Genomic DNA, 20254 nt, shown 5'->3' with positions numbered 1-20254 from the left:
GACGAAAAACAAAAATTCAAAGAAAGACCCGCCACAGCATGCAAAATAGCAATTGACCTTGACATATGGACAAAAAGAGGACTTACTGTGTCATTCAATTTGTGCATGGTTTTTTTTTGCACTCAGGAGAACAAAGGGAAGCACATATTGTTGAGACTTGAATAGATCTCCAACCCACACACTGCAGAGTGTATAAAGACTTGTGTTGACCAATGCACAGAGGACTGGGGGATACCAAAACATAACATTTTGACAGTCATAACAGATAATGGAAGCAACAAGGTGGCAGCATTTAAAAATGATGAACCTGACACCAGCAGTTCTGAGGAGGAATCCCAGGAGAGTGATGACAACTCTGAGGTTGTGGAAAACCAAAGGTAAAGTCTTTTAGTGTTTCGCTGTTAACATTTTCCATATGATTTTTTTTGTCTTGAGCAATGCTTGGTTATATTTGCTTTCATCATTAACATATGTTAATATATTGTTTTGCCTACACATAATGGCCAGTGGCGGTGAAAAAAAGTTGTGGTGGGTTGTGGAGGACATTTTGGTGAGTGAGGAGAGTAGCATTGCAAACTACTATAAATGGATCGAAATCGCATTGCCATTGTCGTCGCCGTCGGGATGCTGTACCAGCAGGCTGAAGAGGAGGCTGCCCACCTGAGGAGGTGGGGTGAAGAGCAGACGTGCCTTAATAGCAAGTCTTGCTACCCATGTACGTTTGTCTAATCATTATGCTATATAATGTATTGTTAATCTAATAATACTGTATTAAGTACACACAAACACACGAGTGCTGTTGAACTGTAGTTTTAGTGAGAGGTGTTTTTTAGTATATCCTTATTCATGAAACTAACACCTCAACATTAGATTATATTAAAAGCTCAATATTAAAACATGGCTTGAATTAACATTTATTCCAGGGATACCGTATTGCATTAACTGTATCAAGGTCTGCATAATAAACAGGCAGGTACAGAGGATGTTTTGTACTTTTAATAATCTAATATTGTAATGATTAGCCTGCATTCCGCATACAAACCTGTGTGCACACAATTAGGTGCACAAACAGCACTCCATTAATGCAATAAGTACCTGTACCTCATGTCATGAATATATTTAGCCTGAGTAGTATATTGTTAATCATGTACAGTAATTATACTTTTTGACAGACCCTGAGAAGATAGGTGAGCTTTGACAGAAATATCTCAAGTAAATACCACACAGACATCAAAAATTAATTTCAGACAATTGATATAGTTTAATAAATGTTAAAAGTTTCATAAATGCAATTGAATAAATATTAAATACAAACCTTGTGAATAAGAAAAAAATATACATATTAAATAAAGCACCAATTTATAATGATACAATCTTTCAAAAAAATGAAAACTCTTTTTCCCTGCAGGACCCAAATCCCATGCAGGTGTATGCACAAGTACTTGAACATGTGCCCATCCTGGCCATGTTCTTCTCTGGAGCAGACAGCCTTCTGGCTGTCCAGGACCAGCGTTGATATGCTGGTCCAGATGCTGCCCCGGAAGAAAGGCCACGGATGGAGCCATGAGATTGAAGTGCTGGTAACCATCTATTGGGTGGCCTGTGGGACATCCTGCAAGGTTACTGCTGACATCTTCAGCATCCCACTACCCAGGCTTTCCGCCATGCTGCTGGTGCCATCGATGGGTGCCACATCCGCATTGTGCCCCCAAAGAATCCACAAAAAAGATGCTACATTAACAGAAAACTCTTCCCCTCACTGCTGCTACAAGGTGTGTGTGATGCCAAAGGCAAATTTCTGGATGTGTACAATGGCAATCCAGGGTCGGTGCATGATGCATTGGTCCTCCGAAGATCCCCTATGTACCAGCATGTGCTGTATCCACCAGCTGGATATTTCTTGTTGGGAGATGGCGGCTATCCGTGTCTGCAGCATCCGGTGGCCATCATGACGCCATACCCCCAGCCTGTAGCAAGTAAGAACCCACAATAAACACACAGACACACAAGACAAAGCAGATTATTAGTTTGCTGACTTTGTAATACAGTACATTTAATACAATTTTAATTAACAGGCCATGTCACAGCCCGGTACAACAGGCACCATGTGAAGGCTAGGTGCATCATTGAGCGGACCTTCGGGATCCTGAAGACTCGCTGGCGGAACATTTTTCTGCGGGCCCTGGAGATCCGGCCTCTCTTCGCCCCAAAGGTGATAGGTGCCTGCTGCATCCTCCAGAACATATGTGTGACAGCAGGTGATATCCTGGAGGAGGTGTTGGAGGAGGATCCGGATGACAGCGAGGACAACACCAGCAGCATCGGTGAAGAAAGCCGGGATCTGTCGGGAAATGGTGTCCGGGAAAGACTCGCTGCACGCGTTTCTGCACCAGAGGGACTGCCAGCATGTCTGTGTGAACATGACTATATCTAGACTGTAACACTCTCTAGATATAGTCATGTTCACTGGAAGTTGGACATATATGGAGATGTTTGGCATACATACATATATATATACATCAAAATCTAAATCTGTTTAACTATGTCTAATATACTGTCTCTGATGCTGTCCTTTTGTTATGTCTGCCTATGTCTATATATGCATGTGCTTGTAAATGTGTTGCATTTGTTCATCTGTTGTTCACCTGTTCCAACTTTGCAAATATTGTTATTACAGTTGCTTCCAAAAATGAATTGTCTGGGTTAAATTCCATAATTTTTTCATTTAAAGCTTTTTTACAAGGCTTTCAAAAAGAGCCAGGTACCGATCAGCTCTTTCAGTTGCTGCCCTTTCCCTCTCCTCCTCTCTCGCCACAGCTGCTCTTTCCATCTCCTCACCCCTCTCTGCCTCTTCTCTTAGGAAGTCCAAAAGAGCCTGGCTGTCCCTGGGCCTCTTTCTGGGAAGCTGACTGGCCCTGGCTTCCTCTGGTGTGGCCAGTGTGACCACACCACCCGCAGTGGCAGTTACATTTGCTGCAACAATCAGGGGCGGACTAATTGAGTGCTGCCCCTGGAGTGCAGCATCCATCATAATGTACCACTGCCAGGTAGCAGCAGTCACACTACCAGACTGTACCCTTTCCCTGTCGGTGGATCTCTGAGCTCCTGGAAAAAGGGTTTTAATTACTACACTGTGAAACTGACTGAATATATTCACATTTGCCCAGTACACTTTATTTCAAGGTCCACTACATCAGTGTTGTTGTCTGTTAGGTTTTTTTTTTGGCCTGCTTGGCCGTTATTTGCCAGAAGTGGTAACAAAGTCACTGTGAAAAAGAAAAACACAAGAGTGACAAACTGTATTAATCATTAGGGTAGACTGCGCAAAATCTTACACCAAGCCTTTTTCAGACATACAGACAATGATATAAACACTCAAAAAAAAAAAATCCATTATCATTTCTGGATGAGTTCCTCCTCCCTGTAAAATGGGTTTCATTTCCCATCCGCCACTCAATGAGGGCATGGGTCTCCTCAGTTGTCCCTTGACTGGGGGGGTTATAGGACTGGCACAGTAATCCCAATATTGCTCAAATATTAAATCCATTACATCAAGAATAACTAATGCATTTCTTACAGAATATAGGCAAGCCAACCATCTGATCCAATGCACAAAGACAATGTGCTAGAGAGGGGTTAAATACAAACCAAAAACTATGAATGTTAACTTTGGCTTGAGCCAAAAATATTTCTCTGCTAACAGATACTACATTTCAGCAATCTCGACCAACTATTCACCATTAGATTTACCCAAAACGGAATCATATAGCTCGTTTAACCAGGAAAGTGCCAGCGGAGCATTCTAGAAGGACTGGCCGAGATAAGGCCGTTCTCGGCGGCCACTATCCTGCTGACTGGGTGGTCAGCTGGATAGTTAGCGAGACCCGATGGCGACGTCCGAAAACAACAAACTATCAACAAATTATCAAATAGATTTCAAGTTGATAAATCGACCACATATTTCAATTGAAAACGCCTGTGTTCTAGCCCAAAAAATGCCCCTCCTGGACCTGATTGCTCACCTGTCCAAGTTCACCCAGGACCAAGGCTTTAGCTACTTAGCTTCCCTGGCACAGAAAATGAAAGCAAACATGGACCAACGTGATGATCACTGCGATGCAAAGTTCTCACCCCTCACCACTACTGCATGCTTCTTTGACCCGACATTCTCACCCGAAGCACTAATTGAAAATGAGGATGCAGAAATTCAGAGCAGATGAAAAAGCAGTGTGCTCCGCAAAAAAAGACGAGCCTCATTCAACGTCTTATGCTGAACCACCTTCCACTTTTCTGCAGGAGCCCTCTGTGTCAGCATCACCACAGCTGTGTCAACGCAGTGGCGGCTCTGAAATGAAGAGACGGTTGTAGAATGAGCTCAATGAAATCCTCAAATCGCTGAGCGTCCATCCACTACTTAGGGTGCTAAAGTTAGAGCTTCTTGGATAAATGTAATTCACCATAAATCAACTCACTGTTGGATATCGGATTAATTTTGTCGTGTCAGTTTCACAAAGCTCATATTTTAAGAGTTTGAGATTGTTTCAAGTAAAGTTGGCTTTATTTAGCTTTGGAAAAGTTGAAACATGAAGCAATTCACAATGATTACAGATTACATGGCATGCATGGCCTCTCTAGTGAGTTAAAAACAGTCAATCAAACATCCATTGTTAACAAAGAGAAATTGAAAGTCCCCAAACTTTAAAGGTGACGCACAATCAGACTTCTTTGTGTGTCTGGAAAAAAAAAGGCTACGTGCACGTAAGGACATGTGCCAAAAATACAAAAAGCTCCCCATTATCTGGTGGCATTAGACCCCAGGGGGCTGTGCAGGAGCAGGCTGAAGGACTAAAGTGGAGAACAACAGCAAGACAAATAAATAATGACCATACATGTAAATGGAGAGTTTTGAAATGGTGGATGGGACTGACTGTGAATGAAAGACAGAAGCTGATGATATGAATGTATAGTGATTTTATGGAAGTGTAAAAAGAGTGCATGTGAACTGAACTGATAGATAGAAAGATAGATTAGATATTTTATTGATCCCCAGTTGGGAAATTTTGGTGTTACAGGAGCAGGTATCAGTCACACAACACACCTAACAAAATATAACAAAAAAATAAGAATTACAAATGTAGAATTATAAGAATTGCAAAAAATATAAAGAATAAGGATTATACATATAAAGAATTCACATAAAAATAGTGCAGTATGTGCATTCATTGCCAATAACATCAAGGTGCAAATATGCCAGGATTTATGTTGAACAGAGTCCAGAGTGTCTCTTTCAGACAGAGGTGAAGTGTTGCACAGTCTAACGTCTTGTGGCAGGAAATATTTTGTGTAACTGTCCATGTGACAGCGAAGCTGAATGAGCCTTTTGGAGAAGGAGCTCGGCTGTTGTTCCGCCTCCTCCTCTCCACCACAGCTTCAAATGTTTCCAGCTTGCAAGCCTATTCTGGAGGCAGCTGTCTTCATCGGTTTGTTAAAGCCTGCTGATGTCACTGGCTCCGATGCTGCTCCCACAGCAGACCACAGTGAAGAGCCGTACGCTGGACACAACAGACTGGTAGAACATGAGAAGTAAGATGGAGAATGGGGAAAGGGACAAAGCCACTGAGAGATTAGGAGAGAGAGACAGAGGCAGAAATGAGCAGAGGGTTCTTTATTTAAAGATTAATAGAAGGCATGACAATTCAGACCGATAATCTCAGATATTGTGGCGTATGGCTTATTATTCATTGAAATGTTTGCGAATTGTGTCATTTTTAACTTTTGAGTGTTGAATTTTAAATTTGTGAGGGAAAGCTGCATGAGTGTTCATAATTCAGGTTTTTATGGCTATATGCAGATTTAGTGCTAGTGTCATTCCAAGGCAAGGGCAGTTTATTTAGACACGAGGCCATTCAAAGTGCTTAGAAAAGACATTAAAGACATTAAAAATAAGACATTAAGATAATAAAAAAATGCCATTCAAAGTGCTTTACAGAGGCATTGAATATATAAAGTAAAACCATAAGAAGACATTAAAATTGCATTAAAACAATAAAAAACAAAAGCAAAATCAATAAAATAAGTAGTTAGAGATTAGAAAGAAGTTCTTTTTGTGTGAACGTGTGAGTGAATGAACCTCAGGTATTCAGGAAGCTTGTTTCACAGCTGGGGATCGTAGAAACTGGTTCTGGTTCTGGAATTACTGAGTAAACCTGTCCCACAGGATCCTCATAGTGTACAAATAGATCCAGAGCCACAGCAGTCACGTAAATCCTCTCCAAGTCTATATTCTGTTTGGCTCGCTGACACCTGCCCTGCCCAGTTGGCTGGAGCAGGTCATCTCTTGGTCTGTCTGTGTTTTGCTTGCTTGCCAGACTTTGCCAGACTTTGTGACTGACAAAAGTCGTAGTGAAATAGAATAATTTGTGTTTGTGTGGAGGTGACGTGGCTCTGGCTCTCAGCTGTAGGAGAGAGAGGTTCAGCAGGAGCAGTTGGCTAATCAGAAGCAGAAACATTCAGAGTTTGACTTGAAGGACTGTGGCAAACTACTTTCAAGACGTGGCACTAGATCGGTATATATATTTGCGTTCTCACCGATTGCCCCGATCCGGAACATTTCAAATATGAAGCCCTGTCAGGTCTCTGCCCGAGTGGCTGCAGTGAATGTTACACTCAAACACTGAGCGAGCCAAACTGTGAAGCCACCGGGGTGCTTCTACTACGAAGCTAGTTCAACATACCCCGGATATAGTTTTTCATTGTGAGAATGTGAGGAGCTGTACATTTTCTAAACTCAACATTTTCTAAATCCTAATTCTCCTTTACAATAATTCACTAGATGTAAGCGATCTAGGAGACACAAACTACAATTTGCAATAGTTAAGATCAGTGTATATGAAGTAAAAGTGGCAATGAAATGTGCCCATATCTGGCTACTTTTTCTGTAGGTTTGTGTTAGTCAGTTAACATCTACAACAGCGTTGGGAGAGACATTGTGAGAGTATGAGTTTGAGAGGGGTAAGTGCAGTCTGTCAATAAGGCCATAGTGTAAGCCTTGGCTTCTTCATTTCCTCCAGCTCTGTGTCCTCTCTCATCCTCTTCAAAATCTATTCCAGCAGGCCCGACAAGTGCTAGTGATGCATTAACACTGATCCTTGCTGCCTCAGAGACCATCAGCCGTGCACAAGACAGTGATAAAGACACAGACAAGCCTGGAGGATCCCAAAAAATAATGAATTCAGCCACACTGGACCAACAGTAAAATAAGGGCATATGGCCTTTGGGATCTTAGTGTGCTCTATGACTCGGCCTTCAACAAACATATCTTGTTTTAAAGGAAAATTCACACCTTCACTTGACAGCAGCGGCGTTGGGCATAATGCCATGAAGCATCCCACTCCTTGCCACATCCCATTTTGCTGTGCAAGCCCACAACTTCCATTTCCCCACTTTTCCCTCCAATGCAAAAGTGTTGCTAGCGTTGCCATTGGCAACGTCCCATTAACCATTGATAATGAAGAGCCCGGTCAGAGAGGATCAAGGTGACCACACTGCTGCCCACCATTAAGCAGGTTGGAAGTAAAGACCGTAGTGTGCAGAAAGCTAGACTAAGAAAGAAAGCAGCACTTTCACAAACAAATAGCATTTGTCAGAGGAGGATACAGTTAATTAGGGGGCATCCTTCATGATTCTGCAAATCCCACAGGCGTCTATAGATAGTGACCTTTAGTTACTTTTCTTTTCTCCGTCTAAGTGGCAGGTTGGTTGCTGTGCATAACAAGCTTCCTTGTGGAAGAATCAGGTGGTGCTATTAATATCATTTCCTGATGTGTAGCTCTGCTGTTACCATCTGAGAGTCCTGCGCTTTATTGGTTTTCTTATTTGTGTCTTTCACTGTGAGCGTAAAAAAAAAGGTAGAGGGTGAGAGAAAAGGGAGAGCAGGGCATGCAGTAACTAGATTTTTGGAGATAGATGCTATGCAATTATTTTGAGTTATGCAAACATGTGTTTGCTGCATGACTCACTGCCAGTGTGGGTGGTATTTTTTCCATAGCCCTCTAAAGGCAACCCAAAAACAAAGTGCTCTGTCACGTCGCGCAGTGGAACCCCAGAGGATGACACAAAACCTTCAGCCGAGGACAAAGAAAACAAGCACGTGCACATTTTCACAAAACGAGGAGATGTTTCAGTACAGATGATTGATATGCTTATTTGTTTGTTACTTTCTCTCATGGACTTTCACAGTGAGCACATTTTTTTGGCAAGTGTAGCTCAGGAAAGCAGAAGCACCGGGCTGTGCCTTCCTCTCAGTTTGCTGTAGGAACATACACAACCCGCTGTTGTTGAAGGGCACTTTCCCTTCCAACATGATTGATGTAAACATGGTGAGGCGTAAAACTTGCAATATAAAACATCCTTATGTGCACTTGTCATGCCGTGTGATTGGCCCTGCATGTGTTGTTGGCACGGTGCATGGATACCGCTCATGTCCATACTTTACAACATAACTCCAACCACAGCTCGTATCTGGAAACCTTTAATCCAAGTGGTGGACTGCTCTTTGATTTATACGCGTTTCAGACGCAGGGCTCTCGGCACCGCCGTGCATGAACAAAGGTGGAAATTATGTGAGACGTAATTCATGAGGACAGAATGGACAACCATAAAGGGATCTCGGTGATGACCACTCAATGTGCTTCAGTGGGCCTCAGGGGGAGTGAGTAGAAGGGACATGAGGTAACACATCTCCTACTATTGCATTTTAACTCATAGGCATACAGTACACAAGGATTTTAATATTTACTGGACAGACAATCGGACACCGTGGCCATCTGGAGGGCTCCAGAGTAATATCACCAACTGTGCCAACACTGAGCAGCACTGATGTGAGAAACTTTTTGTTTCTGCATCCATTAAAGAGATCTATTTTAACCACCTACTAATCGTGACATAAGGGTATAGATCGATTGGTGTAAAGTACGTGGAGCATCAGCAACTTTGGCCTGCAAGGAATATATTTGTTATTTTGAGATGTTTAGAGTTGTTTTTGTCAGCATTCCTTTCTTTTATTGTCTCCCCTGGGCTTTATCTCAATCTTTTACACACACACACACACACACACACACACATGGCCATCCTCTCTTGCTCTCCCTCGCTTTCACACAAATACAAATACACAGCATGTTATGTGTGCCATAGTGTCCCTGCAGCTGTATAAACATGAAAAGAAATGGAAATTAAACTCAGATACAGTTCAAGATGAGAATTGACTGAGGGAAAAATTGGACATGATGTTGGATTACCATTCCGCCCCCTGCAGACAGGGGCCTCGGTGTGACGGATGAGCTCATACATCACACACACCACAGTGCTGACAGCTGCCACTGTCACAGCTCAACTCCGACCCCTCAGCTTCATTCATCTGGCTGCGTGTGAGCACATTCCAGGCAAGACTACGCCTCTGCTGATATGGAAACATAACCGCACACGCCTGCACGCACCACGTGCTGACACTAACAGAGTCTCACACTTATCTGGCTTCGCATGTCGACAGTTACAGACGCGTGGTACTCCTCTGGGTTAAATCTCCTTATTCCCCGTTTCCCTCGCCGAGCGGCCCTGTGAGTGGGTTAATGGTATGCATGGGGCTCGAAGGGAACCCTCTGGCACTGGCTAATGGTGGGTACGTTTCGCCTGAAAATGCCACATTGACCCCAGTCCGGTACCCCCATTAGTCATACCACCTCTGCAGTATTCCAAGGTATTTTTCTTGTTGGGACATACCTGCTGTCTTTCACAGTGATGAAACATGGATCAGCCACAACATTTAAACCCAGTGTGTATATCAACTGGAAGGAAATGATTGAGGTGATGGGAAATAGGTAGCACAGAAGCTGATGGCTGACACAAAAACATTTTCAAACATATTGTGTCCTAGCAACGTGTTCAGGTCCTGTTGTGCCCTAATATTGTGAGCAGTTCCAAGAATATTTAACCACAGTAGAGGCATGGCTCTAGAGATGTCTTTAAGATAGTTTTTTCTTTCCTTTATTTTGGATTGGTCCACTGCTTCGGTCCAGACTTTATAAAAATATCTAAACACACAGTGGATAACTTGAAATAGCAATGAAATACAGACATTCATTGGACTCATCCAGTGAAATCTACATGGTGCTCGACGGTGTGATAGTTAAGAAAATGGATGTGTTAAAACTGTAAAATGAATTCAGAAGCACATGTGCCATACTTCCAAAAATCCTCCCATGTTGTGTCTTATTTTTTCCAACAAAAAACCTCCGTAAATATTTTACCAGCTTTGTTATTGGAAACAAGATCACTGGCTGAGCTCAAAGCAGGCCAGACAACCTGCTCTGAGATGTAATTGAAGAGTTACTGGTACCCACTGCTACCACTGAACTCTACGACCGTTATACACTTTATACGCTCACAAAACACAAGCTACTATACATCACACGACTCGTATCAACAATATAAACACTTTAGTGATGATGATGAAGGCTGAATTCAAGAAGAAGCTAAAATGTCGGTTGATAGTTGGATAGGTATTCGCACTGGTTTAGGGGATGAGTAGTTCATTCGCTGTTGAATAAATGATGTACACAGTCACACCTTGGCCTTATTTTCCGTTTTCCAATTGGTTTTTTGCTCCGAATGAAATGCTTAATGGAAAGGACTCATCTCGTGGTTGTTTGTCTTGGTGCAGGCTTAAAATTCTTTACATGAGGATTTTATGAAAAAAGTTAATTCACATGCCAGACCAAGACTGTCCACTACATGTATTTCAAGATGCCGCTTTAATGTTGTTTATTTCACAGATACAAATAGTGTGTTGCTGTAACCTAGTCTGGGAAACTCATGTGAAGTTGCGGTTACTGTTTCATTGTGCTCAATTTGTAATCATCACTGTTGTGCTGTCATTATCACATGTTGCACGCATTTTCTCTCGTTTAAGTTTTCAGACATGAACTCCGTAAAATGTCGGTGAAGTTTTGTCAGGACAGTTCAGGCGACTGTCCGACTCCGATGAGTCCACAGCAGCAGCAACATTTCTGGAACATTCTGTGGCGTCTGGGTAGAGCGTGCACGAGGCGGGACGGGACAATGATTCTGCTGCAGGAAACACCCACTCAATCGCTGTGGATTTTCCAGCTCACACAGACTTCAGTGGAGCTTTACTCACAGGTGTGTGAATTGACCTGGACATAAGGCAGTTGTTGTGCAAGATAATATAACGACTGGTTCATAAACAGATAAAGACGGCGCCTACTCTTCTTTTCTCTTCATGGAAAAAACAAGAACAACAACAGGGTTTGACATATTTCAGCGGCAGCTCAAAGCCGATAGGGCAATTACTGCATATTCAAACTCAGCCGTCACAGTACACCAGCGAACCTCCTTCTCAATCACATGCTGAGATAACCTCTTTTTTTTTGGTTTTGAAGCTAAATAAATAAAACTTGGATTCAACAGAGTCCACCGACCCTAGTTGCAAATCAGTCTCATGACTATATGCATTAAATCTATGATGGCGATACTAAATAATTCTCAAAAGAATCAATGGGCCAGATCAGTCTTAAGGCATTCTTTTTACTCTTTTTCCTCGTGTTTGATTCCATCTTGTCCACATCTGAGACTTTGGATTCACTCCGCAGACAATACTTGCCTCCCAGAGCTGCTCTTCTATTATTATTATTATTATTATTATTATTATTATTATTATTTTACTCCCTCATTTACTTTTTATGCTGCAGGCCCCAAATAAATCCAGCCTGCTTTTCTCTCGCTCAGATCTTATTCAGCATAGTGGCTTTGCACAGAAATAACAACCTTTTCAGTGAATGATTCACCATGTGTGTCCGCAGAAAGCTGAGAAGCAAAACACAAATTAAATTATACAAAAAAATAGAATTTAAACAAGTAAAAATTGCTTTTATTTAGTTAGTAGAGGGAGTGATTTTGAGCCGCAGCTGAAGCTAAAGGAAAATGAAATCCGCTAAGAATCCAAGCGAACAAAATATGAATAATATAAATTGAACAAAGAGCATTTTAATGCTCCTCCAGCCATCACAAAGACTTGTTAAATGTTCTTTTTCCTCTCTCTTTATGTCCTCTATGTTACAGTGCACCCCATCCACCACTTCCTTCTCCCTTTATCCAACACATGTTGTGCATTTCTCAGAGCTATCTTTTTATTTTTCAGAGCCTATTCAATACAGTTTTCCTTAAAGGCTGAGAGAGCTAATTAAACTGAACCACTGGCATGCATCAGAAGCCAGACTGAGGTGCTTGCATTGCATCTTGCTGTGCTAAGTTGCGGTTGCCAGCTTTTAAATGTAGGGGTGAAATCGTAGACATTTACATCAGAGACAGCGGCATGGCTCTGGGGATGGCAATGTTAGATCGTGGGTCAGCCCAGACTGAAATATCTCACATATCTCTAACAGCTGTTAGACAATATCTGCACATACTGCAGGGTGAGAGCAGCGTGTTGGCAGCTTTAGTCCAGTCTCTTCACAGGATACATTCAGGGCACAGGGCCACATGCAGGTCACTCGCATTTTGGCAGCACTAAGGGTCCCACTCACAATTACTATGGGTAAGTGCGTAAACCGGGGGGAAAATGGACTGAAAGTGTAAAAATAAGCTTTGGTTTGCGGTTACATAAGGGTGAGTCATGATGCACATTGCACCCTGTGTAAAAAGAAATATTGATTAGAAGTATCTGTTCCATCAGATGAACTGAAGAAAAGAAATACCTATAACCTCAGCAGTTACTGCCCCTACTACTGCACAATAGTAGCAGTGATTTTTACATTTTTTATTCAAGGCCTGTCTTGATTTTGTTCTGCTGCTCTCTGCCTCGACACGCTCACCTTTTGTCACTCATGGCTATCGAAGTATTAGGATTATTCCCAAGAACTGACAGTTGACATATCAAATTCGCAGTATTGAAGACAAAAATATATGTAGTGAAAAAAAATCACTTCTATGGTAATCTTCAAAAGGTTAACCACAAACTGACAATGTTTATACTACAGTGACGATGCAGAATCCTGTTTTTCCCACCTCAGTGTACCTCCAGCCTAACTTCTCTTCAGAGTGTGAAATGTACAACAATCATGGGGTTCGACAGGGAATCCAGCACAGCGCCGGTGTGAGTTTCTCACAGTATCCTGCTTGTTTAACTGGTCTGCAGTCTGTAGCTAATGATAAGTCCATTGCACTGAATTTGTATTAAACAATAGGAATGGATTTATGGAAGTCAGTGTCGGTTATATATTTTTATACAATTAATCACCACACAGATTTTCTGTGCACATAACTGCATTTGGATAAAATAGTGTGTGTATGACTGTGTGATGATGATGATGTCAAGAATGTGGAAAAGCCTTGAAGTGAGTGGAGCTGAATGTGAGCAGCAGTCCTGCGTCGTTAGCGTCGCGTCGCAGAACAACTTGTCAGCGCGAGTAAGTGACAAGAGAACAAACACAAGCTGCTATTGTTGTGGCTGTCAGAGAGAAATTCACAGCACCGCACGCCGTCCCTCTCTCAGACATTTATCTTTTCTGCCAGCTGATTGACTTAAATCCAAACAAACTCTGTAGCTGTGATTACTCTCTCTTCTACACATTTTCTTTTAGGAATTTATGAGATTACCATCAGTTTGTTTATTGCCAAAAATTCATGAATCTTCCAGGAAATCCTTTGAAAATGATGAAGAAAAAGTTAGTTCCTCTCTTTTCGAGGCATTTTTCTGCAGAAATGGTGTGTATGGTGGTTGTTAAGGTACTTGAGAGGTGAGTCATGTGAGTAATTTTACGCAGAGTAAACATGTTGCTTCTGAGAGAGATGTCACTGTTACAATAAGTCATATTTTTTCTCCTTCTGTCCTGTAGCACAAAATGGCCACAGCTCTGCAGAGCTTTGATAAGGTTATTGATCAGAGCCAATGACTGTGTTCACACAGAACCTCATGACGAGTAACACATCACTCCTCACGGGAGAAAGCCAAATAAATCCTGCAAATATCACACAGTCTGGGCATAAAAGAAAGTGACAGCCACATAAAACAGGTGGATCCAAAGACCATGAAGCCGTAGACTCTCTCCTACATACTGTCTGCCTCCTTGAGCTGTAGTTTGGATGATTTAGGTGTGCACAGAATTAGTGGTATATGACATCCTAACATTTTTACTCACTGACTTTGCGCTCTACGGTTTGACCTGAATCTGAACTCTGCACTAGTAACTGGTTCACTTAAAAGTAACAAATATTTCAGGAGCGAGTGAAGATGCGGTCAGAATATGTTTATTGCAACCCCATTTTAGTAAACGTTTGCCTTGGCAGAGCAACTGGAGTCAACTGGAGTCTCACTGCAAAAACGGCATCCTGTCTGATCACCTTTTTGTGTGAGTGTCTTACAATTTGACTCTTTATTTTCTCCATACACTACAGTATATTCAATGAAACACGTTTTGAGGTAGAAAATATAATGAAGATGTACATTCTCAAAATGGCTTTGTATGAAATTAGAAATCTCAGTATGTGCGAGGTGCGTCAAAGGTTTGTGAAAGGGCGCCTCAAAATGAATGTGCTTGTCACACCCTGGTGATCTGCCATTCAGACAGATTGGGATCAATAGGTGAAGAGGTCACTCTTCCTGCCACCCAGCTGAATTTCATTTTCTACCTCATATACATAACACTTCAGTTGTATTTTTGAATCACAACTGATTTTCAGCCACAAACATTAAGCTTCCTCTCTGGTGGGAAACATTGTTATTGCTCTAGTTATTAATGTCACATACTGTATTGGCCATTCAGAGTCACCAAAAATAATAGAGCTTCTACCCTGTTCACAGATCACTTTTTGTATTGTAAAAGAATGTTTGTTGTATTGCGAAGGAAAAGCGACATTTGTCATTTGTAAGAATGCTGGATTAAATAAGAATGAAGATCCTTATGGACACTTAAAAGAAAGACATTTAAAGACAATAGAGAATGTTGAGCGGCAAGCATAGAATAAATGTATTCTTAGTTATTTTCATGCCTGATTTTTTTTTTTTCGAAGACTGGCTGTCTCCAACTCAGCAACTCTAGCATGCGTTTTGAAATGCAGGACTTCACTGGAAACAGGCAGCTGCCGTATGTCTACCCATTAGCATTGCTTCAATGAAAGAGTACGTATGTGAAGGTCAACAGTCCTCTCAACCCACAGTACAACAGCCATGTAGACTTAAATTAGTCTTCTTGTGCCAATGTCCTATTCTTACGGTGACTGTGTTAAAGCGTGTGGCTCAGTTTGTCTGAACATGTTGCAGCTCCAGGGTGCAGACGTCTATGTGGCATGTGTAATGTGATGAAATAATAGATGAAAATGAATTGAACCGCTCTTCGCCTGACCAGGCTGCCTACGTAGCTCCCAGTGTGTACCAACCATCCCAGAGGCAAAGAGCCTCTCCCCCTGGTTTCAGTCTGTTCAGCCACAAAAATGGACAACCCATTCAGAAAAACTGATGCTTTTTCGTGGCTCTAGATTTTCCTGCTGACATGATTTTCAGTAGTTCAACATTTCAAGTAATAGTTTCAATTATCCTTTGGCTTCCTGAAATGTTAAATCGACAAAAAAAAATGTATTTATGTTTTCATTTTTACATAATGGGAATATGCATTTATGGAATGTGATGGATTAGCTAGTACTTCAGTCGGAAGATTTTAAATGGCTTGGTGAAGAGTCAAATAGTCATTTCTAAAGATACTCTATACATAATCTAATGACTAAGTTGCATAAGATATTTACTCTTCTCATAAATTGCTTTGAGACCTTCAGTTTTATTTGTTGTTTCACACACACACACACACACACACACACACACACACACACACACACACACACACAGTTCTCTGTGTTGGTTACATCCCATATCTGTATTTCTGATTAATACTAGCCTGTAGTCATCCATCAACATATGGCTGTCATTACACCAATCGAAACCTCACTTGGAAATGCATTTAGGGGCTAAAAAAGGAAATTTGACTTTCTCTTACTCATCGTCCCATCTGGTGACATCGATAATTAATCACCTGAGCAATGTGGCTCCGTTGTTCATTATTTAGCCCCGGAGAAGAGGCTGATGCTGGTGTGTGTGTGTGGGGTGGGGGAGGTGGATGGGTAGTAGTAGCGAAGAGGACAAGCAAGGTCTGGCTCATGGTTTCAGCTTGTTTATGGCAGCTTGTTTGCTCGACTCCAAACACAAACATGGTCAGATTAACAAACAGTAGTGCTCAGGCAATCAGCCCCCTGGGAAACAGTTCAGCTAATGAGAGGCATGTGGTGCAGTCTTGACTTGTTACCATTTCCAGAAAGATTTCAACCATCCAGAGTTTTGTTGCCAGGATGTGTATGACCTACTTTTCCTGCAGACTTGCCAGTCCAGACTTTGAACATACAGAAAGTGCTGCAAGAATTTGAGTGAGTCTGAGGGTTTAATCACAAAGCTGATTGTATTCAACCCCCTACAAAGTTAATGGAAAAGGTAATTGATGTTTTAGCTTTACTTTATTCCAGTTTCCTACAGATGAGAAGTGCACCATCTGCAAGACTCTACCTTTATGAACATAAAGGCAGCACATGGTTAACAAAATGGTCACATTGTTTTTTGGGGCCCAATTCACTTCAGCCTTCTTTCTCAACTACAGAAAGGATTAAGAGATGTTGGTGAACTATATGCTGTCACTGCTAAACTAGTAAAAAAAAAAGTGCTCTAAATTATGGGCCATAACCCACTGAAAGTGAGGCTTCTGTGTCAAGGCTTCTAAATAAACTAATCAACATATATCATATGAAATACACTTTACTATGTGGCTTTATTAAGTTATAAAACTCATAAGTTAAAAACATCCATTAACTTTTCATTTAGTAAAACTAGTTTTAATTTCAAATGTAGTTTTCCAAAGGTTTGCCATATCATTGGTTATTTTGGTGAAGAATCCACAGAACTTTCAACATCCAAATAAATGGCTCATCCATACATTTTGCTGTTGAGCATCTGAACCTGCGCTTCTGAAGTACTTCAAAGAAAGATTTCAGCTCTTTAGCTTTTGAGCTCTTGATAACAGATGCAGTGCATATACTACACTGCTCAAAAAAACTAAGGGAACACCTAAATCACACAGCAGATCTTGCTAAACAAATTATTCAAGTTGAAAATATTTACTGATGTACATTGTATAATTTCTTGAGGACAAAATGACTGAACAACAGTCAATGGAAACTAAAATCATGAACCCATTGAAGGCTGGATTCAAAATCACAGCAATGATTTAAGTGAAAAAGGATTCATCACTGGCTGATCCAACTTGTGTGAATTTTATCACTACTGTCTCAGGATTAAGTGCACTCCCATGTTGACGGCATCGTCCGCCGATCTCTCTGCCGCCTCGGCGGCCTCTGATGTCTTCAGGTGGGCCAACACCAGGCTCTCAAAGGATTTCATGACCACAGATGTCAGGGCAACAGGCCTGTAGTCATTTAATCCTGAGATGGAGGGTTTCTTAGGGACCAGCATGATTGTGGAGCGTTTGAAGCTCCAGCGATCTGTTGAAGATGGGGGGACACGTAGGCCTGTCACTATAACGACTTTTTGTCAGGCGATATACTAGGCCAGAATTATTGCAATACGCGATATTATTTTCACTTTTTTGCAACTCAATCATGTGAGCTTTTATAAAGGCCATTTACTGTACTGACTTGACGCCGCTTTCTTTTAAAGTACAGTCAAGACTTTTGACTGTTCAACGCAATGTGTTTCACTCTGTTTTTCGGACCTTAGCATGCATGCTAAGTGCTAGGAAAACACACGTATGTTGATGCGTGATGTCGACAGTCAGGTCCTTGCAGATGAATAAAAACCTCCTGCGAGGTAATCACATCCTAACAGACAACCGATAAGCAGAACCAAAATTCAACTTTATCTCACAGGTACCCGGTAAAGACACTAACCTACTCCGTCCACACTGTCTCTCTCCCTGCTTCTCCTCGGGGGCGTGTTGCCCAAAGATTCTATAGCGATCCGTCATTGTCTTGTCCATCAAAATAAAAGCCCTCGTCAGAGAGTCGTGTCATTGCGACATTCAATACAATTCTGAAGCAGCTGCGGCAATATTTGAGCAAAATGAGCTTAGAGGAAAGCAACGCTGCTGAGAGAAATGTTATCTAAAGCCCTTTCACACTGGCCAAGAAACCTGTTTAAACTTGCTAACACCACGCATTTTCTGCAGTGTGAAAACGTTAAATTGGCATTTTGCCCTGGGTCAAATGACTCTGCAATAGACCCGGATAATAATCAGCTTCACCTCCGATCAGCATTGATGTGAACATCACACCCGGGTGAACGGGCTAATTTGCGCTCTTTGGTGGTAACAACAAACAGAATCCAGATCATCGATGAGGTGTAGAACGGGGCACTTTATTTCAACCCTTAGGCGGACATACACGGCCTCATCAGGCGGTCTCTCACTTCTCACAGTGGCCATAAACTGTAGGTAGAGCCTCAGAGGCTGCAGCTACGTACACACAACAACAGCGCGCAGCGCCAACCTTCTTTAAACCCAGGTCGACCTGCGTTTAAAAAAAATGGGTCTACGCGGTCATTTTGGTGTTTAAGTGGTATAAAAGTGTTGACACAGTTTGTGAGATGCGTCTGTGACACAGAGCAGAGTGTGCCTATCTGTGGACAAACACAATGGTGAATTTTGAGGTCAATAGAAATGATCAAGTTCATTTTCATGTATCGCACGATAAGTCAATGACTAAATGATCTCAACAGGCCTGGGGACAAGCCATCAGGGCCTGGAGCCTTCCTGGTCTTCTGTCTGTGAAAGAGCTGTTTCACATCCTTTTCACAGACAATAATAATGATAATCAATTTCATTTATAGATCATGAGTACAGGTGGGGGGTTAGTGGGGACGGGAGTTTGTGTAAAATACTACATGCCGAATCATACCAATTTGTCTGTCTGCAGAGCCTCCTTTTTTCTTGAACACTGATGAGCTTGGCAGTTTCATGGTCAGTTGTGCACAGAACTTTGAGACAAGGGGAGCAGTAGTAATTCACACAGACTCCTCTTCCATTTGGGAATATAATGCCAACTAACATTACAAATAAGTGGTTCATTTGCTCATATAGCACACCGTCAGTACAAACCTGTAATTGCCGGAGGTACTAGAACTGAAAAGAGATGCTCTCACTAAATTGTATAAAAAGGAAACTCTGCTCTAATCAACTCAAGTGTGTTTCCTGTGCCATGGTAAAATGTTACACAAAATAATTAACATTCCAATATGCCATTGGGAATATGTGAGCAATATCTCGTTCACAGTCATTTGATGCATCGTTATGTATTGAATGACAAAAGAATCATGATTATAGCCAAATTAAGAATCATTTTATACCTCTGCCACCACGAACAGTCCTGGCCATCTGTTCAAGAACACCTCAATCACAGGCTTGTCTCTGCCTCCTGTTTGAAAAGGTCTTAGCCATCTCGTCTTGGACAAGTTTATCATTATGTCTCCTCCTGACCTCAGATAACAATGCCAGTCTTTCAACTTCAAGGCTGCCCTGGGTCTCTCCAGCAGGGAAGGGAGGACAAAATATTATCCCTGCATTTCTGCATTTTTCGACATCATAGGCTGGCCCACAACTATTTGCAGTTTTGTGCTTGAGAGAATTAATGGTGAGTTCTGGGTGAGTTTTGTCCTATAGTTTGCCATCTTTTACTTGAGGCTTATTTTCCATCCCTAGAAACCACTAACAGATCCTTATTCTCTCAAACATCAGTGCGTTTTGTTAAAGCTTCATGTCTGAGTGGATGATTTTCACTGTGCTCTTGTCTTGTAATTTGCTAGTTTTTCAACATGGCCCATATTCACAAAAGGATCTTATCTTACCACAACACGCCCTCTTGGATATTGTTAGTACAGAGCTAGAGTACTTTATGAATTACTCTTTGACCCCAAAAAAATCAATGTTAGCATTGACACCAACACATCATTTAATTTTTTGGGAGCTACTTTTAGCTTTAAGATAATTGTGAATATGGCCACAGGTTCTGATACATCCACAGACCGAAGCCAGTGACAACATGTTAGTACAATGGTGTACCTAATAGAATGTCATATTTAACTAGTAACAAAAAGTTATTGCATTCATAGAAACATATCACTATATAGCCAAGT

General features: G+C 41.6%; 1 protein-coding gene across 1 annotated transcript; it reads left to right on the top strand.

Moving 5' to 3' along the window:
* Positions 1-1447: 1447 nt before the first annotated feature.
* LOC118292099 (protein ANTAGONIST OF LIKE HETEROCHROMATIN PROTEIN 1-like) lies at positions 1448-2582 on the top strand. The gene is made up of 2 exons (XM_035620785.2): positions 1448-1976; positions 2076-2582. The coding sequence occupies exons 1-2, from the start codon at positions 1862-1864 to the stop codon at positions 2432-2434; spliced, it is 474 nt and encodes a 157-aa protein (XP_035476678.2). The 5' UTR covers positions 1448-1861; the 3' UTR covers positions 2435-2582.
* Positions 2583-20254: the final 17672 nt, after the last annotated feature.

Source organism: Scophthalmus maximus, chromosome 22 (assembly GCF_022379125.1).
Source record: "Scophthalmus maximus strain ysfricsl-2021 chromosome 22, ASM2237912v1, whole genome shotgun sequence".
In the NCBI taxonomy this organism is placed as follows: Eukaryota; Metazoa; Chordata; class Actinopteri; order Pleuronectiformes; family Scophthalmidae; genus Scophthalmus; species Scophthalmus maximus.
The sequence above is the reverse complement of the archived record's forward strand: the minus strand, read 5'-3'. Positions and strand labels throughout refer to the sequence as shown.